General features: G+C 44.2%; 1 protein-coding gene across 3 annotated transcripts in view; it reads right to left on the bottom strand.

Annotated features, from left to right (window-relative positions):
• The window catches only part of ITGA8 (integrin subunit alpha 8), a 116,384-nt gene that overhangs the window by 70,159 nt on the left and 21,818 nt on the right, over positions 1-24,407 (bottom strand). For all 3 annotated transcript variants that reach the window (XM_083704684.1, XM_083704685.1, XM_083704686.1), the window contains exons 3-13: positions 23,731-23,831; positions 17,701-17,824; positions 16,671-16,732; positions 15,092-15,137; positions 14,231-14,356; positions 12,951-12,995; positions 11,697-11,740; positions 10,323-10,379; positions 9,723-9,775; positions 4,431-4,636; positions 3,738-3,929 (exon numbers count right to left, since the gene is read on the bottom strand). In XM_083704684.1, the coding sequence (XP_083560810.1) occupies positions 3,738-3,929; positions 4,431-4,636; positions 9,723-9,775; positions 10,323-10,379; positions 11,697-11,740; positions 12,951-12,995; positions 14,231-14,356; positions 15,092-15,137; positions 16,671-16,732; positions 17,701-17,824; positions 23,731-23,831 (1,056 nt within the window). The remainder of the gene's footprint in view (positions 1-3,737; positions 3,930-4,430; positions 4,637-9,722; positions 9,776-10,322; positions 10,380-11,696; positions 11,741-12,950; positions 12,996-14,230; positions 14,357-15,091; positions 15,138-16,670; positions 16,733-17,700; positions 17,825-23,730; positions 23,832-24,407) is intronic.

The following is a 24,407-nucleotide window of genomic DNA, read 5'->3' as shown; positions in this document are numbered from 1 at the left end:
TAGCTCGACATGTTTAACTAATGCTCTACAATAGCCAAAATGGATGCTGTTATGATTAATCATTTAGGTATTTATATTCTCTGTGCCATGTTTATTATTTTAGCAGTTCACCAAAAATCTGATACAGAGCCCAGTTAGGTTTTCTAAAAATATGGATATATTCTAATTCAACCTTCAACAACCTGGTGTCCTCTAAATGCGTTGGATGACAACTTCCATGAGCCCAGCCAACCATTCTCTCATTGGAATACTTGACCTTGGACTTTGCCTCAAGATAATTTTCAATGCGGACTTTGATGTTAAATATTAAAGTGAAGGAAAACAAATTTCCCGCTAAGCCCAGTTATCTCTGTTAATTCTGACAAATATACCCACTTATGTTTTTCAGATTCAAACACGGCCTCAGATATTAGGTTTCAAAATATTTTTAAGGCTGCTGTCTTCAGCTCATGTTTTTCATTTTTGCTGGCACAAACAGGTACATTTTGAGCCAACAGCATATTTTTAACTGGGACATATTGGCAGTTTTCTTTCCCCCCCACTAGCGTATCTAGCGTTAAGACTGGAAAGGGCATTAAGGTGCTTTGGCTAAATTTTAAAATGAGGTCTCTTGCCTGCTCATTCACTTATTTATTTAAAAGACTTTATACCACCCATTATCAAAACTTCTGAATAGTTTACAAAACCAAAATAATATACAAATAACATATAACATCATTAAAGCAACAACAACACCCTGCTTCATTAGGAGATGGCAACAGAGTAATATGTCCGGGAATAGAAAAATGTATTTCCCTGGTGACAAAAAGATAACAATGTCAGCATCAGTTGGGAGGTGCTACCACTAAGAAGGCTCTTTTCCTGGCCACCTTAGCTCAGACGGTGCATTTTGACTAAAGAATCTCAGGCAACTGACATACTTTAAAAGGAATTAAATCTGCATCAACTTGGAAAAAAGTAAATATTCTACTAAAGAAGAGAGGAATACTTGTGTTTAGGTGAAAGATACATGCCATAGCGTGAACCCCCCTGAGACCTACGGTTGTAGGGCGGTATAATAATAATAATAATAATAATAATAAGAAGAAGAAGAAGAAGAAGAAGAAGAAGAAGAAGCATTCATTTGTGCTTGAGAGCAAAGGGGGAACTGCCTCTTCAAAGATGATATCGGTCACCCGCAGTTTTTGCCAGTGGCACTGAGGGAGAGGTTTTTTAATATCTAACTCTTTCTACGACCAAAGTTTCTCTTCCCGTTAACCACTATTAGCCTTGGTGGGAAAATAACACAGCAGCAATGCTCATCGCCACATTTGTGCTTACAGCACTTTATTGGGATGGAATATTTCAGCTGGAGAAAAGTTGGTGCTCCAGTTCAATACCTCCCCCCTCCAGAGCAGCTTAAAAAGAAGAAGTCAGGATAGCCAAAGGGTGTCAGGAGATTGGATCATATTAGACTTATACTGTGGCAGCTGGACTGTTTGCCAGTTTGACTGAAGAACCAACTTCACCCACACCACCTCATAGACCTGCATCAGAGGCCCTGTTTCTGTGTACACCTGTGAGGGCAATGTTAGTGGTGGTCACATAGAGCAGGGCCTTCTCAGTGATGACCCCAGTTCTATGAAATTTGCTTCCTAGTAACATCAGTCAAGCTCCACCCCAATCCTTTTTCAAGCAGGACACCTGTTCTCTGCCTCTTCTATGGAGTATTTTGGGCTGCTTCATTCTGGGCTGGGCTGTGTGGGTTGCTGCTTCCACATGCTGCCTAATTTTGAGGCTTTTGGGGTGTTTCAGAGCTTAACATTTTATATGGTTTTAGACTGCTGTCGTGTGTGATGTTTGCTGCTTTGTGAGGAGAATTCTCTGAAAAACCGGGAGAAAAATCTACCAAATAAAGGAACATCCAACCGATCTCCCGTGTGGTTTGGCCCAAGTCTTCTCTAGTTCTGTGGAACTTGTTTCCCAAGTAAGGGGTGAGGAAGATTAAGCCTTTGTAGCACTGAAAAACCCCAAAGGGGAATAAAAACACCACACATTTTGATCCTCATTTTCTCCCTGTTTTCAAAGGCGAGGCAAATGAGAACACAAAGCTACAAGCCCAGCCAGCTGGATTAAGGCAAACAAAGGGAGGGAGGGGGGGGAATAATCAGTGAAACAGTCACAGAACATAAACTATCCGAAAACATTAGTACAGTAGGTTAACAGAGCACAGTGGCAGAAGATATTTCAGGATGTTCGTCCAGCATTGTCCCATTAATTACAATGGGGCTTATGCCAGCAAAACAATCCTAAGGCTTGCACTACAGCAAGTCTACTGTGTGGGTTGTGTTACAAACGCAGAGGACCTTCTCAGACCCCAAGAAAAAGAAATGCTGCGGTTTGCCTTATCCTTCATCCCAGAGGAGTTGGGGGGGGGAGGGGTGAAATGGGAGAAAATCAAATTAAAATGATGTTGTGCATTTAGGCTACAGATGGTGTTGGAACGCTGCCCCAAACTGGATAAGCTCCACTTCAGAAATAAAGCGGGAGAGCTCCTATAGTGAAGCAGTTGTTGATAAATACCAGATGACATCAGTAAAATATTAATCGTTGAGGGAAAACATTCGAAACCAAACTAATTAAAGAAGAAAGATCCAGGCAAGCGAGCAACGAAGGAATATCTGGAACCAGGAAGACCTCTCACCTCTTCCTGTTTCGAATAACATTTTTTAAAAATACGTCCAATATTTAAATAATGCTTCTCCTCTAAGTGCTCAAAGCGCTTTACATATCCTCTTAGTAATCCTTAGAATAACCTGGCAAGGTAACCAGAGGGGCTATTGTTTCCCTTGCTTGGGCTGAAAGACAGATGTTTGCCTAAAGCCATCCTGTGAGTTCATAGCTCAGGAAACTTTTGGCTCTTAGTTCATCCCCTTAACCCCAATCCTTCGAGGGAATTCGCAGCAAGTGAGACCCTCTTCACTCGAAACTAGGCAAACCATATTTAAACAACCTCCAAACAGACAAAAGGAACCACCCCCTCCTTAGGTATACCAAGAGGATCCAACAGGAGAGGGGAAATATCATATCTGCTATTTCTGGTGCCTTTGTTCTGTTCTACAGTGACAATTTCGTTATCTGTTTTGTTATCTTGGGGATTTTCACAATTAGGATCCAGGAAGTGCTGTAGCTCAGTGGTAAAGAATCTGCTTTGCATGCAAAAGGTCCCAGGTTCAAGCCCTGGCGTCTCCAGGTAGGGCTGGGAAAAGACACCTACCTGAAGTCCCAGAGAGCTCTTGCCAGTCAGTATAGTACTGTGCAATATGGACCGATGGTCTGACTCCATATAAGGCAGCTTCCTATGCTCCTGTTTTTATTTTATTTTAATAACTTTCCAAAATGAGAAGGAAGCCATCCAAAGTTCAGAGAAGCAACTTTTTTCATCCATGCTTTCTGACAGGGAACTGAAGGGTTACACGCTCCCCCCTTCTTCATTTCCGTCTTTTTTTAACAATTCAGGTGTTTTATGTTAATGTATCTATTTCAGTCCTTCTCGCATTTCTGGTGATTTCTCACAACAGGAAAGGGAGTATTTGTTCTGTCCAACTCCAAATTCTTAGAGAAGCAAAGTGAGATCCGCACACAAAAGCACAGCCCTGTTTGGGATTTTGACCTCGGCCTTTCCAAAAAGAAAATGATGCATTTTCCAGAGGTGGAAGGGGATGAAATCCCTTCTCTCCCGTGTGGAAGAACCTTACCTGGGTAATCATTCTTGTCTATGTCGGAGTCTCCTCTTAGTGTAAAACCAAATCCCGCAGGCATCGACTGGGAGGCCCACATACCGCGGAGAACCTGGGAAGGGTTAGGATTTAACCCATTATTAGCTCCATTGAAAATGAGGACTTTCCCCCTTCTGTCTTCTCCAGCAAATGGTGCTCCTATTGCAATGTCTGAAAAAGAACAGAGAGGTGGGAATGCTTATAGAGAGGGCTGCTTTAATTCCTCACGGGAGTGAAGATCAGAGAGGCCTCTGATTTAACTCTTCTTATATGCCACAGCTATTTTTAATGCTCTTGTTTTGTCTCATTACTGCAATTTTAGTAATTTAGAATATATTGATTATGTTCTAAGCCACCTTGGAAATGAAGGCAATATCCTAAAAAGGTAGCTTTTTGCTTTCTTTATTTACCCTGGCTTTTGACACTTGAGATGTCTATTTTCAGAACCCACCTGAATCAAATTTATCACACATCCCTAGTCATCACACATTTAGCTTTTTTGGGGGGGTGTAGTCTCCCGCTCTTAAGAACACCTGGCTCAGTACAAACATATAAATCACATTCATTATTTTGGCCACTGCAAAGCAAACTGCCTTTGCAATTGAGCCATTCCCTTCTTCAACTGTCTTGAGCAATCTGTGCATAACCTCTAAAGAATACTTTGTGTAGTACCATTAAATCCATCCTGGTTTAGATCTCCGAGATGTGCGATTGAATTGCCAAATCTGCCGAACACCTCAGTGCCAGACAGCACCTGCGGTTCTCTGAAGTACAAGGCACTCTCTTGGAGGTAGAGATACACCTGCCCAACCTCCTTAGGGTTGCTCTCAAATTCACGCTCCATAAAGAGAGGAGCACCAACGAGGATGTCATCCAACCTGGAGAGAGGAAAACAAGCAGAATGGTCAGTGCAAAATTCAGAGGAATCCTCCTCGCTTTAAAAATTAATGACTCTTATGCTTTCAGCTGGCCTTCCCCAATCTGGTGCCCTCTAAATGTTGCTGGACTCCAACGACAATCGCAGACGGCATGTACAGCATCTAGGGGGGACCACAGGTTCCCCACCCTGGCACATGAAATACACTACTTTAGGTCAATGTCCAAGGGAACCAGGGAAGAGGACTGTGTGTTGGGCCAGAGTTTTCTCTAGAGTTCTCATCACTGCAGTCCTCATAACCAAAATTGGAAGCTACAGTTTCACTAAGAGCCAGTTGTGGAACCTACAGCCCCCCCCCCCCACGAGCCTGAATATTTCTAGCCCTATAGTTAAGAAGGAACACTAAACTATGGTTTAGCATTATGTGAATCAACCTCAGGCTTATCAGTTCCCCCTGCCTTCTCCTCCTCTGAAGATGACCATAAGCTTTGGCTTTCATTTTTAAGTAGTGCAGTTCAGCATCATGTCCGCACCAGGCAAACATAGCTGGTCTTAACTACAGTTTTCTGGAACAAGCCAACTTCAAACTGTATTCATGGTTGCCTTGTTTTAGTGTATCATAGTTGAAAGCAAGGTTCAGATATAATGCTAAAGTTCAAATAGTTGGAAGTGGGAATGAAAGTTTCCAATCTTTTGCTTCTGGCAGTGGTGGAGAAGAGGGAACTGCCAACATTGACCTGTTGTTTACCATTTACAACCAAACCAGTCCACTGGCAGCAAATATTTGCCCCCCATGGTGCTCAGATTTGATACTGAAATCACCAGGTACATCACCAGGGCCAGCCCAAGACATTTTGGCGCCTGAGGCAAACCGCAAACTCCCACCCCTTGCTAGGGAAGAAGGGTTGAGTGGAGATCTACGCCAGGAACAAGGGAAGGAATAAAAATTTACATCAGGGGATGTAATTTACAAGGAGGGGAGTAGAAAGAAAACAGCAGCTTTGCCAATTCACCAAGAGACTGCTGTAGAGGTGGCTTGAGAGGGGCTGCTGAGAAGGTGGCAGCTTCAGCCCCAAGGAACACGCCACAGCAGTTGCTACCACTATGACAATAGTCGTGGGCTGGATTTGCTGCCCCCGTGACTCCTGCTGCTTGAGGGTGTCACCTCACCTTGCCCTGCCTAGCACATCCAATAAAACACCAACAACTGCCTTGTGCTAGGTGCCACAATTGTAGGAAATCCGTGGCAGCCATTTGGATTTTGCATTAGGCCTCCTGCACAGCCCTGCCCTAACATGGCCTCTCAAAGTCCCATATGCAAAACATCTGGACTGCACAGGGGTTGAGAGGGATGCAGCGTGAATGACCCTGCAGCACCAGTATTGGGGGGGGGGTAGAACCCTGCACGGTCCCACTTGCATTGGCATCATCTCCTTTGGTCTGATGAGACCATGCTTCAACGCAAGGACTCAATATTTATCAGGCTGTTCTTGTCACCGCTCAAGATATTTCCTGTCCCATCCCTCCGTGTCCCAATTTGGAAAAACAAACAAAAACAATGATGTCAATTTCACTTCTATTTGTTCTCTCTCTCTCTCTCTCTCCCCTTCCTGCTTCTCCATTCCCCCTCCTCCAGCATTCAAACAGTGTGTGGGGAGTTGTATGTTTTAAAACATCTGTTTGCTGTAGATTTTTTTTTTTTAAATGAAGAACGTTTCTGCTTGTCTTCAGTTATAAATAGTTTCATTGGTTGGGCCAAACTCAAGCTAAAGCAGCAAGAGGAATGAGGCACTAGGCTGTGATCCCGTTCAGTGGTGAGAGAATCGTCTGAGCCACAACAGTGTTTTACTGATTTCCTGGCTGCGCCACGGTGCTGGATCGAGCAATTTGTTTGCTTCCATGCCTTCCCAGAGGAGAGGCATGGCTGCTTCCTTCTTAACAGAACAGCATTCAAGAGCGCAAGCTGACCACCTGCTGAAATTTTATGCAATTCCTTTGGTGTGCCGCTGGGCAGTTAACAGCGGGAGCACGGAGTGGTGTCAAGAGGTTAGGGCCTTAGTATTTGAAGCTTTGATATAGTGCAAATAAAAGATCGCTAATGTATTTTTATTAGGCGCACGGTTTAACCCAAAGCAAATAATTCTCTCCCGTGCCACGAAATCTCATGCACCTAAATCGCTCCCCAACTGGCACTGTTTGTTTCAGATACAGGTAAGCATCTATTTAGAGAACACTAGGACCCTGCTCAGTGGGTAAAGCGCTTGCTTCACATGCCAAAGGTCCAAGACTCAACCCTTGGCGCCTTCAGAGAGGGCAAGTAAAGGCTCCTATCTGAAAACCCTGAAGAGGAACTGATGGGGGTCACCAACATCTGCCCATCAGTGACCTGTGGGGGGAGAAAAGCAACTAGAACAGGAGGTTCCCACAGCAGTCTCTCATCATTCCAGATGAGCCCATGGCCTAAGAAGGTTGACTACCAGGGCTAGGGAAGGTTGACTACCAGGGCTAGGGAAGGTTGACTACCAGGGCTAGGGAAGGTTGACTACCAGGGCTAGGCCCCCCTAGGCCTGGGGACCAAATGTGACCATCTAGTCTAGCCTTTCTCAACTTGTGGGTCCCCAGATGTTGTTGAACTACAACTCCCATCACCCCTAGCTAGCAAGGCCAAAGCTCAATGATGATGGGAGTTGTAGTCAACAACATCTGGGGACCCACAGGTTGAGAACCGCTAATCTAGTCCTTTCTGTTTGGCCCTCAGGATTCTCCTCAGAGACCACCCTCTCCTAGAGTGCTTTTACTTGACTGGAATGTGTCCTTGCGCCATGGCCATGTTTTTGTTGGCTTGGAAGGGGGGTGGAAAGAGGTGCAGCCACTTCTGCCAGGCTTCACAAAAGGCAAAAGTCACACCCGTGGCTCTGCCCACTTTCGCATCTGCTCCCACCCCCTACTGGCCTGCAGCCCCTGGTAGATTGCCTGTGTGAGAATGTGGCCCTCAGGCTGAGAATGGCTTCCCCACCCTGGGGTAGACAATGCTGAGCTAGATGACTTTATACACTCCCACCAACCAAAACTCAGTCCAGAACCTTTCTCAGTTTGAAGTGGGTAGACAAACACGGGTAGACAGACACAAAGGTCTGAAGCAAAATATTTTCGCCTCGTCCTTGTCTCAGACCTTTCGTTTTCCACCCACTCCCACCTCCAGCTGTGTGATAATTCCTTACAGATCTCTAACAGTGTTCCCTTCCTTGGTTGCTCTTAGCCAAACTCGTCGAACTACCGTTCCTGAGCATTTCTACAGATTTAAAGAAGATTTGGGAAGAACTGTCTAAACCAGCAGCTGCAGTGGCAGAAGCAAGAATACTAGGTAGCTTGAGCTGAGCTGCAAGGGGAGAGCAATTGATTTTGCTGAAAAAGAAAATCTGCTAAAACTTAAAAGTCCGGCTATGTTTCTTTACTGTTCTCTGTCCCCCAATGTTGAGGCTGAAGGCACAACCCTGTGGTACCTAGGAGGGCGTCTCAGAGGCGATTCTCCCCCCTCTGCCCATGAAGGGTGAGATCCCTTCACACACACACACACACACACCCCAATAGAGAGGAAGAGTAATCAAGTCCTGCAGCTGGCATACAGAATTTCCCTCCCATTGGGACCAACAGGAGGAATAATCCATAAAAGAAAATACCGGTCCAATATTAAAGCGAGGCAGTAGGGGCTGTTGCCCACTGGGACTGGTAGGGCGGAAGGCAAAGAGGCCAACAGTAGGTGGAACGAGAGTCAGATGGCAGGAAGAGACATTGGTTTTACTCTCACTTTCCTCTCTGCTGAGTTTGATGGTGACAACACTGAGACGGAGGAGAAGCTGCCAGCCTGGGCTGGATGTAAGTAAGAGAGCAAACAGGTGGGCTGCGCTGGCTGAGAGTGGGCTGAGGCAGGTGGAGCAGTGTCCCACTCACTGCAATGCACCAGCTTCCATTTCAAAAGGAGGAGCACCCAGCTTACGCCTTCTGCCCTACCAGCATGAGCCTGGCAGGGCTTTGGATTTGGCAGCCCCTCTGCCTTCCATTCTCATTCATCCCACCCCCTTTTGAGCTGTTCTGCCTAGGAACGCATCTACTGGGGAGATATAACTGGAAGCACTCAAACACCTACACAGTAAATTAATAACAATGCATATTATAGTGCTTAAAATGGTGCAGGTATGGCAGGAAAGAAAGTGTTTCTTGTCATCAATGGTGCCACAGGCCTTAGCAGATAGATGCCCAGTCTCTCATGCAGCCACAGTGCATGTGGTACCCGTTCCAAACTGATGCAATCACAGTGTGGGGTGGAATGGGATGGTTTTCCAGTGGCAGCCTTGTAAATCTAAGCAAACAAAAATTACTAGCCTACAAAAAAATTACTAGCCTCTTGGGTGTTGGACTGAGAACTCCAACTCTCCTCTGGCAGCACATTTGGTGTCTATGTTTGGCACGCAGCAGAGACAATGTGGCCCATCCCTACTCTCCAGCCCCCTCTCTCTCCTACATAAATTCCATGGATTCACCTGCATGACATTCCTGGTCGCCTCTGGTGAGCAGGCTATGTACTTAAAAACAAGGTCGAATCATTGCAGTTTAACAGATGTGCTAGCTAGGCAAAAGACAAATGCATCCCTGCAACACTCAAGTACATGGTTGTCTACAAAAGAGCTTATTAGAAAAATACCTTTCCGCAAAGCTGAGAAAACCATAGAACCAAGGAATGAAACCCCATGAAAGAAAGACTAAGAGATTTATTTATTTTGGCTTTTGAGCAGGTTAATATTATTTTTTAGAAGTATGAAATCATAACCTGTGATATCTACTACTGCTGGAAAGTTTAGGAGGAAGGATGAAAAGATTTAGGAGTCTAATTCTAACTGAATATAAATAGCTAAGCTACAATCTCCCTCAAGGCGCTTAGTCCAGGGTGGTCCTGGAATAGTCTCATGGACTTCAGAGGGAGCGTTTTGGATTAAGTGGCTTGGACCCACTTGAAAACCCTAAATTAAACAGGACAGGAAAAGAAGATGGAGGACAGAATGAATCCTTTTTTGTCTTTAGCAACTTACCCATCATTGTTAACATCTGACACTGCAACCGTGTATCCAAAGTAAGATGCCATCTGCAAATAAAGAGCATTTTTACATCAAGTATCCCTTTAAATTCTGTATTTGCAGCTGGCAAAATCCCATCATATCCCAAATCATATTGCAAAGGATCCCGCCAGACTGCCAGAGTTTTGCGGGAAAGATTTAAGCACATCCTGGGAGATTTAGGTTGGTGCAATTAAAGTGGATTAAAGTGTTCAGCTCCCTTCCTGCCAACAAATCCCCTTTAAAGAAGAGGCAGGCATTTTGCAGTTAGGAAGGTGATGAAGAAGTGCATTGAAAAGTGTGGAGTGAATGCGTGATTAATGGAAAAGTATATGAACACCCCACAATCAATTCAGGATGGGTGCTCATTGTCATATAACACCCCCACAAACGCTCCATAAAGACCAGGCAAAATCAGCCTCCAAGCAAACTTTGTGCAAGCAAATCTGGATGGATGCTGAACAAACAGTCCTGGATGTCCAAATAGTGTTGCTTAAATTTGAGCTGCAACTCATTGGGCAGCATAGTATTCCCTGTTTGGAAATGCTGATATGCTGAATGGTTGAAATTTATTACCTGTTCACCGGTGAAATTCTGAATAAAGGTCAAATCCGTAGAATTTATAATCGAAACCTAGAAACAGAAAACAGGAAGCTGCAGGTTCATGCTATTTGGTTATATTCCAGGATAACTGCTGCAGTGCTACATCTCAAAACTTGTACTCCCACCATTCTAAATATACTATTCCCCAATATTTCAAATAAGTTCAGAAGAGACAGAGCAATCCTCAGAGGTAAGTCTGTGAGAGAAAGTCCCATGGAACTCACTTGAATTTATTTCTGAGTGGACCTCCTCAGGAAGGTTCTGTTTTTTGCCTACTTATTTGGAAGGTTAGGAGCATATAGGATTGTAGCCAAGTAACTAACGATCCAATGGTCCCTGGAAAGGAATCCCTGAAGGTATAGATTAGAGCAGGTCTCCCATGCTGCTCCACTGTCAGTTGTCTGATTCCAGGGAGGGATAGCGAAGACTTTGAATGGTCCTGAATGGGGTAACTGTGCCGCTGAAGGACCAGGTGTGCAGCCTGGGAGTCATTCTGGACTCACAGCTGTCCATGGAGGCGCAGGTCAGTTCTGTATCCAGGGCAACTGTTTATCACCTCCATCTGGTACGCAGGCTGAGACCCTACTTGCCCGCAGACTGTCTTGCCAGAGTGGGGCATGCTCTAGTTATCTCCTGCTTGGACTACTGCAATGCGCTCTATGTGGGGCTACCTTTGAAGGTGACCTGGAAACTACAACTAATCCAGAATGCGGCGCACCATACCGCTGTCTCCCGACGTCGTTCCCCCCCAGGCTCGGGCTTCCCCCGTCCCAGCCCCGCGCCTGGGGGGAAAATAAATTTTTCCCCTTTATTCCCCCCCCCCCAAATTAGGTGCGTCCTATGGGCCGCTGCATCCTATAGGGCGAAAAATACGGTAACTCTTTATCCCAAGCATTTTTTTAAATGTAAAGCAAAAAAGCAGGTTTCCATGATAAAATCAACTGGAAAAGTGCAGACACAGCCTTTTTATTATTCAAACTCTAATACACATTGAGTGTGGATAAAGTTTTGGGTATATCTAAATGAACACATTGGATCGTGCCTTGCATTTAGAATGATACATAAGCTTTCCTCTTTGTAGTATCAGCAGCATCTGTGCTGAAATCCCATTTTAAAGTTCATCTCAGGGTAAGTGCTCAGCCACAGTTGGCAAATGAGAGGGGTTTTTCAATGAGTAGAAGTCTGTCATGGCTGAGATTAGTTTAATCGCTATCACCATTATTATCATTATCATCATCATTACCATTATCAACATTATCATTTCTATCTTTGGGGAAAACAAACACACCTTGTTCAGTTCTTATTTGTAAAAGGGGAGGAGGATAAAACATTTGGTAGATTACATACATAGCCAAAGTTCTGTGCACCTCTTGGGACTCCAGCTACCAGCTCTAAAGAGAAATTAACAAAGTCTGAAAATTAACTCAGTGCAATACCTGCTGACACAATAAATACTCAGAAACTACTAGTGGATAACCTTTATATTTGGGGGAGGAAACCAGGACTATTAAGAATATAATAAATATTAATGTATATTTGAATGGTGTGATGCCAACATTCAATAAAAAATCAGCTACTAGATGCAAAAAATAGGAAATTTACTAGGGTGCCATATTTCCAAAAGTGAAAAACTGGACGGCTGATCTTTTTCCCCCCTTTTCTTTTTTCACTGCTCGATTCCCAGACATATCTGGGGAATATAGCATGTCCTGCAATATTAACACACAGTTCCTCAATTCAGCTAACCTAAAGCTGCCTATACACCCTACATGCAAAGCACATTTAAATCACATGGCTTCCCCCAAAGAATCCTGGGAATAGAGCAGTCCTTATCTTCTAAAGAAGGGGTGGGGAAGTTTTTTTCCAGCCTAAGGGGCACACTCTCTCATGGACAGCCTCCCAAAGATAACATGACAATAGTGGTTGGGCCCAAGGCAAAAGTGGGTGGAGCAATTGATGAGACTCTTGTTTTTTTTGCAAAGTAGGCTGCATTCCAGCCACACAAAATCCAGAGGTATCTACACACACACATCCATCCTCCAGCCCAACAGAAGCACTTAAGGAAGGTGAACAGCAAGGCTGGTGAGAGGGGTGTGTGGCCTGAGGAGGAGACTTTACATGGGGAGCGTCCCAAGGGTCAGATGGAGAGGCTTGGAGGACCACATTTGGTTAAGGATGCTGGGAATTATAGTTCTGTGAGGGATAAACTACAGATCCAAGGAATCTTAGGTGGTTCCCAGACCTGAGATTCCCTTTCCAGTTCTAAAGATATGCCCTTATGTTGCCATCTGTGATGAGTAAACCTTGGCTGAAGTCAAACATGGTTCCACTGAAAGCTGTGGCTGGATGAAGTGTTGCCACAGTCATGGGAACTGATGTGAGCCACATCCTTGTCCATGTGCTACATTTTTTCTAAACAAAAGTGTATCTCAGGCCCTGCTGTTATTTATACAAATAAATTCTTTACACAGTTGCCAGGGAGTAAATCCCTTTAAACTCAATGGGGCTTAGATCTATATAGGACTGTATAGGACATAAATAGAACTGCACATTAACCACAGACTGTAAACTTTTCACAGAAGGATATTATTGGCTTCTTACCTTGTTGAAAATCTCCAGTAAACTCACCAGCAGCCACTGAGTATCCTGTTGAAAAACAAACCAGCAAGCATGAAGCCCAACAAACCACTTATGTCTGAAGAGACTCATTTCTGGAAGGACAACCAGATCCGCCCTCTGTTTCAATAATCTCCGTTTTAGAAAAAGCTTTATAAACTAGAGTATCTAAGGCCAGGAAAGGGAAAACTATTTGTCAGGATTTTACAGCTAGCTTGGTTATATGTCTCAGAAGCTCAATAAATCTACAGAGTGAAGCAACTAGGAAAACGCACGACTGTAATTATTTCTCAAGACAAGCTCTAAGAACATTGATGCTTTGCAATACACCTGGATGCAACAGTGATCTTGTCGCAACCAGGGGTGCAAGAAGACACCGTTTTCCATTCCACACTATATTGGTAACAAGCAGCACTGTTTCTAGTCCACCGCAGCTCATCTTCCAACAAAAACTATATGATTCATCTCGTTATCCACTGCAGCAAAATTACATAACCTATGCAATTAATTGTGTTGTTGTGACGCTATTCCACCCTGTTCATTTCATTGCAAGGCTTCACGGCCCTCCCCACACTCGTGGGGGCTGGCTCTAGTCTCCGCGATACCAGGGAATCCTCGGACGCGTCATTCTCGGGCCAGCCAATCAGCTGGCCCGGGAGGCGTGGCCTCACAGCATTTAGGTCTGGCATGGCCGAGGGTCTCCCTCTTTCCCGTCCCACAGCCAGACAGGTTCTTTCTTTCTGGTGGTTAACCCTCACCGGTCTTCAAGCCAGTTAGTGGTAAGGACCAATGCCTAAGCCAATACTGCTCAATTCCTGTAATCAATAAAGTTGTGGCCAAATTTGACCCATTAACTCAAATTCTTGTGTCTCGTGTCTTTATTTCGGAGGGGGGAGGTGGGAACTTGCCACGCAACACAATGCAAACGAGGGGAAAGTGTAATCTATTATGTATCATTCATGGAATGAAAGCAGCAGCAGCAGCAAATGCTGATCGTATTCACTGGATTGATTTCCATTCCAGACATGGGACAAATAATAGAACATAAGCAATTTCCACTCCTGTTCCCATTTCCTGCTGGGATTTTCTGACATCTCTAGTCACTAGCGCGATGCACAACACCACTGTCTGTTTGTGTGTGCACTGAAAAGTGAAGGTATGCACATCTTTTATTTTATAGCACATTGCACATTGGATATTTTCTGCTGGAGCAGGGTGAGCGTTATTTTTATATCCTATTTCCAAACAAGCATCATGCACCTTACCCAGATAGTTGTCGTCATATATTGACGGTGCCACTCCAGTTTGTTTTTCTCGGCTTAGCTTCTTCAGAATATTTTTGAAGGAGTAGTCTGTGATAATATCCGCTATGCTACTTGTGATAATCTGGCCTGTGGTTCAAAAATGGAATAGATTAAAGGGATCTGCAGAGCAGCCAATTCAAGAACAACAATTAAGGTTACATTTCTAAACCATCACCGTCATCTGTTATTTATTAAGCAAGCAACGTGCAGTAAATATTCTGTTGAGAGCTGCCCAGAGTGGCTGGGGAAGCCCAGCCAGATGGGCAGAGTATGCATGCATGCATATATGTATGTATGTATGTATGTATGTATGTATAAATAAATACATATATAATAAGTTGTTGTTGTTGTTGTTGTTGTTATATTGACAGGCCCAAGATCACCCAGTGAGGTTCATCGCTGTGTGGGGATTTGAAACTGGGTTTCCACAGTCCTACTCTAGCCACTACACCACGATGTTTCTCTGGCTCCGTGGCTCTACATATAAAATGTGATATGCAAAAAGAAAAGAAAACTTGGGCAACATTTCCTTTGGGAGGGGGTGTGATCTGATTCTGACCTCTCCTTCCACTTGTAAATGGAATAGTTGCCAGTTTTCAGGCATGTGAATAAGGATGGACTTAAAAGTCATTACCATTGCACAGTTTAATGCCTCCTGTATGCATTAACTCAGAAGAAAGTCACCCTGGGTTCAATGGGACTTACACCCCAGTGTGTAAGGCTAGGACCTCAGCCTCTTCATGCTTGGCTTTTAAAGGCATTCATTTCACTTCACCTTTTAATTCATTTTGGGGTGGGGGCTATATAAATAGAAGAACGTACCTTGCCAATAAAAACTTCCAGGTCCCCCTAGTATGAGGTCTCCATTCTATATACATGACAGATAACAGCAGCATTAAATTATGACTAATAATACATGAGAGATCAAAACCAAACATGTGAAAAAATGATTCAAATAATAAACCTTCATCAAATGGCATTGTTTATCCCATCCTCATCCAACTGAGGGCCCTCCAGGTGTTTTCTCTATGTTTTTAGCAATTATTGTTTTTATCTGTAAGTTGCCTTGAGTCCCATCAGGAAAAATAGTGGGTGGGGTATAAATAAATCTATACTACTAATAATTTTTGACTACAACTCCCAACAGCCCCAGCCAGCGTGGCTAGGGCTGTTGGGAGTTGTGGTCCGAAACATCTGGAGGGCACCAGGTTTCGAGAGGCTGGTTTAGCCAGAGGCTGATTTAGCCAGCCGTAAAGCAGGGAGATGGTGGGATGCGGGTGGCGCTGTGGGTTAAACCACAGAGCCTAGGACTTGCCAATCAGAAGGTCGCGGTTCGAAGCCCCGCAATGGGGTGAGCTACCATTGCTTGGTCCCTGCTCCTGCCCACCTAGCAGTTTAAAAGCACGTCAAAGTGCGAGTAGATAAATAGGTACTGCTTCAGCGGGAAGATAACCGGCATTTCTGTGCGCTGCTCTGGTTCACCAGAAGCGCCTTAGTCCTGCTGGCCACATGACCCGGAAGCTGTACGCCGGCTCCCTCGGCCAATAAAGCCAGATGAGCACCGCAACCCCAGAGTCGGTCACGACTGGACCTAATGGTCAGGGGTCCCTTGACCTTTACCTTAAAGGGGGGAGATGGGAGGAAAGCCCCAGACTGCCATTTTGAAATCTCTGGAGTATATGCATCACGCCAACTGGAGCCTAAATTTTACCACTGAACAGAAGCTTCTTCATTTCATAGGTACGTACGGAAAATCAAGTCTCACATTCTCGTTACAGAATGGTGTTTTCATTTCTTGGCACAGTACGCTAGGTAAAGTGGAGAACATATTCCAAGCATGGTAGGGACATAAACATTTGGATAAATTTGTCAGCCGAGAATTATGTTATTGCCAAGAGTGGCCAGCGCGGCAGGATAGTGGAGCCACCCTCCTGACACTGCCATCGCTGCCACTTTTGAGGACAGTGTGGAGTCACAGCAGGGTGGTGGTCAGCGTGGATCTGCACAGGTGCACCGGCAGAATTGACTCTGCTGGTGCTTGCACACAGCCTCAGCACATTCTGAGTCCTGCCTACAGTTAGTATTAAAGAGTATTTGAATGAAACCCAATAGGTTCTAGACCAGGCATAGGCAACCTCGGCCCTCCAGATGTTTTGGGACTACAATTCCCATCATCCCTGACCCCTGGTCCTGTTAGCTAGGGATGATGGGAGTTGTAGTCCCAAAACATCTGGAGGGCCAAGGTTGCCTATTCCTGTTCTAGACAATACTAAGTAAGGCGTTTGAAAAGAAAATTTTAATATGAGAATTAATGGATTGGTAGTGAGGGGGCATGCATTTCAAAATGAAGAAGGACGTGATTAGATGATCCAGAGATAAGTCAACCAATGGGGGTTCTCACCTTGTAAAAGTCTAAGCTGAATCCTGCTTGACAGTAACCTTGTCCCTCAGGATCCGGATTGTCTGAAGGTACCAAAATATGATTACTGAATTAGATCCAATATACGGAGTGACTCAGACATTGTCTCAGCAAATGGAAAAGGCGTTCCAGTAAGAAAGAGCTAACAGGCTGCAAATCTGATACAGGGTGGTGTGTTTTTTTTTGGGGGGGGGGTTGCTGAAATTTAAGAACCAATTCCAGAGAGCAATGTTGATTTCAAACAAAAAAGTGGGGGGAAGAATCTGACCATCCAAAGCTGACATCAAAACCAGTATGTGAATTTTGCCAGGGAAATTTGAACCCCAGACAGTAAGTTCATGCTTGGGAATCGCTTTGGCAGACCCAAAGGTGAATTTGAGATGTTCCATTTGTTTTGTCCCGAGTCAGAGAAATGACCTTGGATTGCACAGCCTTTATTGTAGTCCCATGAAGCTTTTCTACATTCCTGCACATACTATTGCCTTTGGGATGTGACAGGCTCCTTCTCTTGTGCATTGAACAGTGACAGTCATCAGAAGGAGTGCAGGAATTGCACAATCCTCAGTTAGTTCCCCGCTCCATACTGCAATGTAACCCATGGCTTGCTAGCTCACCAAACAACATGGATTATCTTAGCGCAGATTCAACCTGTAGGTCGCCAGTTCTATAAAAAGTTCCATTTGGAATAATCAGCTGCTTTTAAAAGCTGGCTTCTGCTTATCAAGATCTGTTTGCTACATTTTCAAAGCTCTTTTAAATCGAGCCAGTTCTGTCTCCGCATGTCAAGGCAGCAACACCGGCTTCATCTCTGCTCTTTTAATTAAATGTAAAAGCGTCCATGCAGAAATTTATAATTTGATGTCTCTCCTGAACTGAGATTCCCCCTTTGCAAGGAAGTGCCTCTCTCAGTAACAGCCATTTGGCTCACTGTACACCTGGCCGGACTGCGCGAGGATACGTATTGCAACCTCAGCTCTGCAATGGCCAAATCCCGAAAAATCAAGCAGCGTACCGTTGCGACAAGGAGAGTACTCAGCATAGGCACTGAAATTCTGAATTGCTACATAGCAGGTGCCAACGGGATCCTTTTCAGGGACTGCCCTCAGGGTCCTCCAGTGATACAGGGGAGCACAGGCCTATCAAAACAATACAAAATGAAGACCTTTTAGGTGTCGTGACTGTTTGGTTAGGCTCCTCCCTTCCTTGTCCACGACATGTCAGATGTGCCACCAGTGGCGTAGCGTGGGTTGTCAGCAGCCGGGGCAAGGCAAGTAATTTGTGTCCCCTAACCCGTGGATTTTAGCACTCGAGTGCGAGCGCCCCCCCCAGATGTTGCGCCTGGTGCGGCCGGCCCCCCCTGCACCCCCACGCTATGCCACTGTGTGCCACTACAGTGGTACCTTGGGTTACATACACTTCAGGTTACATACACTTCAGGTTACAGACTCCGCTAACCCAGAAATAGTACCTTGGGTTAAGAACTTTGCTTCAGGATCAGAACAGAAATAGTGCTCTGGCGGTGCGGCGGCAGCAGGAGGCCCCACTAGCTAAAGTGGTGCTTCAGGTTAAGAACAGTTTCAGGTTAAGTACGGACCTCCAGAACAAATTAAGTATGTAACCTGAGGTACCACTGTACATTTGTTCTTGTAATATCGAGTGCAAGCTCGCTTTTGCTTTTGCTTCAAGCACACTTAGGTGGGATTTTAATGAAGCCTCTTTTATATGCATAAGATCTAACCCCAAATAATAATAATAATAATAATAATATAAAATTTTTTATTTATATCCCGCCCTCCCCAGCCGAAGCCGGGCTCAGGGCAGCTAACAACACTAAAACAGTACAACATTATAAAAACATTATAAAAAGTAACTCTGCAGTTAAAGGGATCCTAGGCATCAGGGCAAAGGCATGCACCGTACATGCCTCCATGAAAGGATGCTCTGGACTGCAGTAGAATGCATTCTGATACAATACAATACAATACAATACAATACAATACAATACAATACAATACAATACAATACAATACAATACAATACTCTTTATTTACAGATAGGTAGCCGTGTTGGTCTGCCATAGTCAAAACAAAAAAAATTCCTTCCAGTAGCACCTTAAAGACCAACTAAGTCAGTTCTTGGTATGAGCTTTCGTGTGCATGCACACTTCTTCAGATACACTGAAACTGAAGTTACCAGACCCTTCTATATAGTGAGAAGGTGGGGAGGGGTATTACTCAGAAGGCTGGTGGGAATGGGTGATTGGCAGATAGCTGTGATGAGCCTGTTGACGACTCTTAACGACTGCAATAGGTCTTACAGGAAGAAGCAAGGGGTGAAAAGGTGAAAAATGGCTTTGTCATGTATAATGAGATAAGAATCCAAGGTCTTTGTTCAGGCCAGGTTTCTCCATGGTTTTAAGTTTGGTGATAAGTTGTAATTCAGCAGCTTCAGCAGCCCCAACAACATCACACATACCATCTCGGGACTATTTAATTGCTCATCGTCTAACATTGTGTATGCCATCAAATGCCAACAGTGTCCTTCAGCTCTCTATATTGGACAAACAGGCCAGACCTTACGCCAAAGAATAAACGGACATAAATTAGACATCAGGAATCACAAGACAGAGAAACCAGTAGGAGAACACTTCAATCTCCCAGGACATTCTATACAAGATCTCAAAGTAGCTGTTTTACTACAAAGGAATTTCAGAAATAGACTGGAAAGAGAAGCTGCTGAATTACAACTTATCACCAAACTTAAAACCATGGAGAAACCTGGCCTGAACAAAGACCTTGGATTCTTATCTCATTATACATGACAAAGCCATTTTTCACCTCTTCACCCCTTGCTTTTTCCTGTAAGACCTATTGCAGTCGTTAAGAGTCGTCAACAGGCTCATCACAGCTATCTGCCAATCACCCATTCCCACCAGCCTTCTGAGTAATACCCCTCCCCACCTTCTCACTATATAGAAGGGTCTGGAAACTTCTGTTTCAGTGTATCTGAAGAAGCGTGCATGCACACGAAAGCTCATACCAAGAACTGACTTAGTTGGTCTTTAAGGTGCTACTGGAAGGAATACTCTTTATTGTCATTGTCCCATACAGGACAACAAAATTGAAAAAATCTACATCAGGCATTCAAAAACCAACAAGCCTGCTATCCCAGCTATCCCAGCCTGGTTAGCCCCCTAAAAACTCTGATACCCCATAATTAAATACAATATATCCCCACAGAGACTACCATACACTGCGTTTAAACCAAAATCACATTTGGATAAAAACTGTTTCTCAGGCGGCTAGTCCTAGTCTTTATGACCCTGTACCTTCTTCCAGAAGGCAGAAGCTGAAAGAGATCATTTCCGGGGTGCGCACTATCCTGCACTATCTCTGTACCATTCTGATGGTGAGGAAACAACCAAGAGCTGCTGCAAAAGCTTATTGCACAAGGTCTGCATGGCATAGAGGCTCAAGCACCTGTAACAAACCTCAGCATTAGTGGTGGTAGTGACAGCAGTCTCCACCTTCATCTCCCCCTCTTCACTGACTTGCCTTGAGGAAGGTTCTGATTTGTTCCTCAGAAGAAAGAATTGTGTGCCATTACTGCTTTGCCAAATCAGCCAGAACACCCTTCCTCTTGTGGTCACCCAGCTCACCCCTCCAGGTGGAGTGCCCTGGAGAAGGGCTTTCTAGGATGATGTGGGCAGAGGTGGTCATTTTTCAAGTCGTTTAGCACTGTAACAGTTAACGCTATCACTCGACGTACAGCACAAGTGTGCTAGGTAGATGAAAGGATGACAAGGAACCTGCCTACCTTGCAGAGTTGCCTTGCTCCCTCTTTCTATCAAAGGAGGAATGAAATGCTAATGGAGGAATTGTGACCTCTTCTGTCCTGCTAGAAAAATCTGGCAGGTGTGGCAAAAACCACTGATTGATAGGCTTTGCAAATAAACCCATTATCCTTCTTGCAATGACCAGAAATGGATTATCTTTATGTGCACACACAAAAAAGCTTCTTCAGCAGTTCCACTGTCTCTCCCCCCCCCCCCCGCCAAACCTACAGTCTTTAAATTGTGGTCTTTGGTGAGGGGAGATGTTGCTTTAATAGCAATCACAGGGAGACAGGAGGTTCAATCAGGATCCCAACGCAGATACAATTTTTTCAACCCTTCATCTCTTCACTGCGGTCCTCGCGACCTCCTTGCAAAGCTGCAATTTATGTGTGGGAGGGAAGTTGGTTTGGCTCTAAGTGATAGCTTTCCCCCAACTCAAATAGCTTTCAGCATGGTGAATTTTGTTTGGGGATGACAGTGAGCTAGCTCCAGGAGCCCCGATGAATGACCTTTTCAGAGAACAGGGCAGGATGTGTGCAACTTTGCTCCTACTTCTAAATCTCTGTGCGACTTTTGATACTTTTGACCATGGTATCCTCCTGGACTGGCTCTCTGGGAATTGGGGACACTGTGTTACAGTGGTTTCAGTCCTAACTCTGGGACCGAGTCACGAGAGTAGCACTAGGAGAGTGCTTTTCAGCCCCTTGGCAGCTATGCTATGGGATGCCACAGGGCAATATCTTATCTCCATGCTATTTGATATCTATAGGAAGCTTCTAAGAGTGGTCATCAGGAATTTGAGGGCCAGGGGCCATCAGTATGCTTAGTTCTATTTCTCCTTAACATATGAATTGAGAGAGGCCACATAGGCTCTGGATGCAGTGGTGAGATGGGTGAGGAAAAAACTAGCTGAGCTTAAACCTTGCTAAGATGGAAGCACTGTGGGTATGTAGTTCCCATGTCCAAGAAACTGGTTGGCTACCCTGGATGGGGTTGCACTCCCTCTAAAGGTGCAGGTGTACAGTCTGTGGGTGCTTCTGTCACTGGAGGCCCAGGTAGCCTCGCTTGGAGGTTTTATACAATTAAATAGAGGACTGTCCTCTGAGAACCCCTGAAATACAGAACTGTCCCCTGTTAAGTTGGTCACATGGTCACCCTATTCTTATTCATGGTAAGAATCAAAGCTATGCTGAGGGTTGTATGTATGTGTGTTTGATCTGACACTCTGGAAGAAAATGCTCCTTGCTCATCAACTAATACGCATGCATATGTTTAGGATTTTTATTTATTTTTGCATCATATTTTTTTTAAAGCAAGAGTCAAAGGGAGAGAGAGAGTGAAGGTGCCACTTTTGGAACCTGAGAGCTGCAATGGCTCAGAGGGAGGGCTGCTGGGAATCTGGCATCCATGCTAGTAAAAAAAGAGAGAGGTTGATGTTTTATTCATCACCTGTTTTATGTCAAAGGAAAAGAAATATTCTTTTCTGGGGTTAACCACATGAGTGACTACTGAAAGCAAGGCATTTCCTTTCGATGCACAGGCGCATTAGGAAATAATTCAAACCATTTTAAAACAAATCCCAAGACGACACTTGTTGCTTCATTAATTGTTTTGGGGAAATGAAGCATGACCGAATGCAAGGTTCACAGCGCAAGATGTTTTGATTCGTCATTTATGAAAAGTGTTTTCATTCATTTATTTATTTATTAAATCCTACGCGTCGGCTGCGAATGCAAAATGCCTGACTGTGCAGGGAACACATCACCATCACCTTACTAGTTAATAAAACTGCCCAAGAGAAAACAGAAGTAGATCGTTATGGATTTCCACCTGGGGGTTTCTAGTGGTGCTTGTAAAAAAGGCCTATAAAATCACAGCATCTACACCGAGACTTTTAAAAGAAATCTTTGGACTCAGAGCCATGACTGCATTAACCCCACTGCAGTATAGCCAGAGTTGTACAACTGTGAAGTAAGGACAGAGATGAGGTCCAGGCAGTTGCTAGGGAAAAGCCAAAGCCGTTCTAGGTCTCTCCAAGCCATTTGCACCCATGCATTGATTGGACTAGACAGCAAAGTGTCATACTAATAATGAACTACATGCTCATCAACTTTGGGGAAAATACCTGCTGAAGATAATCAAATATTAAGCTATTACCTCCTCTGAATACATCAGCACCAGCATCTTCTATATCTATATCATCTATCTATCTATCTATCTATCTATCTATCTATCATCTATCATCTATCTATCATCTATCTATCTATCTATATCTATCTATCTATCTATCATCTATGATCTGTCTGTCTGTCTGTCTGTCTGTCATCTATCTATTCATCTATCCATATCTGTCACCTGAAATCACAGACTAGCTGGAAGCAGAGGAGTATTGGAAGGCACCAGCTGGGGAACTCCCAAGGGAACTCCCAAGGAGGTTCAGAGCCAGGGCATTGGTGGTGAGATGACAATGAGTGGTCAGAGGGAAAAGAGGAAGCAGACGGGAAGGAGGAGGAGGTGTCGGAAGAAGAGGTAACAGGGTTCAGTGAGCAGAAAGAGGCTGTGGCAGAGAGCAGTCCAGACTCAGAGGCAGGAGAGGAAGGTGGTCAGGAGACAGAGATGAGGTAGCCTGCTGAAGAATCCAGGGAGTCTTCCCCTCCTGCTACGACCGCCTACAAAAACAATGTGCCAAGATGCTGCAGGCTGTTAAAAATGTGATTGCATTTCTAAGAACCCCAGTTTCTGCTGATCTCCTTCACAGCCATGTTCAAGGCCACCCTTCCCCAGCATGGTGCCTTCCAGATGTCAAAATTACAACTCGCATCACCCCTGATGATTGCCATGCTGGCTGCAGCTGCTGGGAGTTGTAGTTTAAAACATCTGAGTGGAGAAGGCTGTTCTAGAGGATGTTGTAGGAAGTATAAAAGTTGCTGTTTCATTATGCATTTGATGCATCTATCTGATTCCTGTGTGCCCACCATGGATACTGTTATACTAGTGAAGACATTCAGTGAATGCTTGAATTAATTATATCCCAAATGGCTGTATCTTGTGGCATCCAGATTATTCCAAACCCAACCTGAGAAACTGCATACACTGAATAGGCTTTGAAATATCAAAATCAGCTTCATTTGTGTTTTTTGAACATATATAATTGAATCAGAAGAAATGTTCCAGCAAAACGAATGCCAAAAAAGTGTCAAAACATACCACAACTTTTCCTTTATGAGCTCTGACTGTTGCTCCAAACCACTGGTTGGATTTAAACTCAATGGGCTCCCTTGTACCATTGACCTTGATTTTTCTGTTGTCTGGAAATGAGAGAGAGAGAAAGTAGAATGCTTGCCAGGAAAGAACAGAAAAGTAAATTATTATATTCAGGATCATTTTCCTTAGGAGTTGGTATTTACAATGGGTTGGATCCAGACCAAGTTCATTGAGCTTAGGCCACAACTAAATATGTCCCATTGATTTCAGTTAGAATAAGTGCAAATAATTTAGTCTGGATCCAACCCAATAGCTATAAATATACATTCTTCCACTGAAATCCATGAAAATATACTTCTAAGTATGATTAGCAGAAAGGTGTTGGCATAAAAACAGCATTAGTTTTTCTGTCATTCTACAGCAGGGATAGGCACCCTATGCAGCTCTGTACAGTATATTGTTAGACTACAACTCCAGCAACAATTAGTTGGTCACAGGTTCATCATCCCTATTCTACAGGATGAAAGCTAATTTCACCTAGAAAGATTACAGTTGATCAAGTCTTGGACTTAAGTCTTTCAGGTTTAATATCCTGTTGACTCACACAATTATCCTACTTCCTCATGTTTGCATGAACTCTGAGATGCACAGGGAGCTCTTGTGCAGAGCAGAACAGTCTC

This window comes from Podarcis gaigeae, assembly GCF_964106915.1.
Source record: "Podarcis gaigeae genome assembly, chromosome: 12".
NCBI classification, from domain to species: domain Eukaryota; kingdom Metazoa; phylum Chordata; class Lepidosauria; order Squamata; family Lacertidae; genus Podarcis; species Podarcis gaigeae.
The sequence above is the reverse complement of the archived record's forward strand: the minus strand, read 5'-3'. Positions and strand labels throughout refer to the sequence as shown.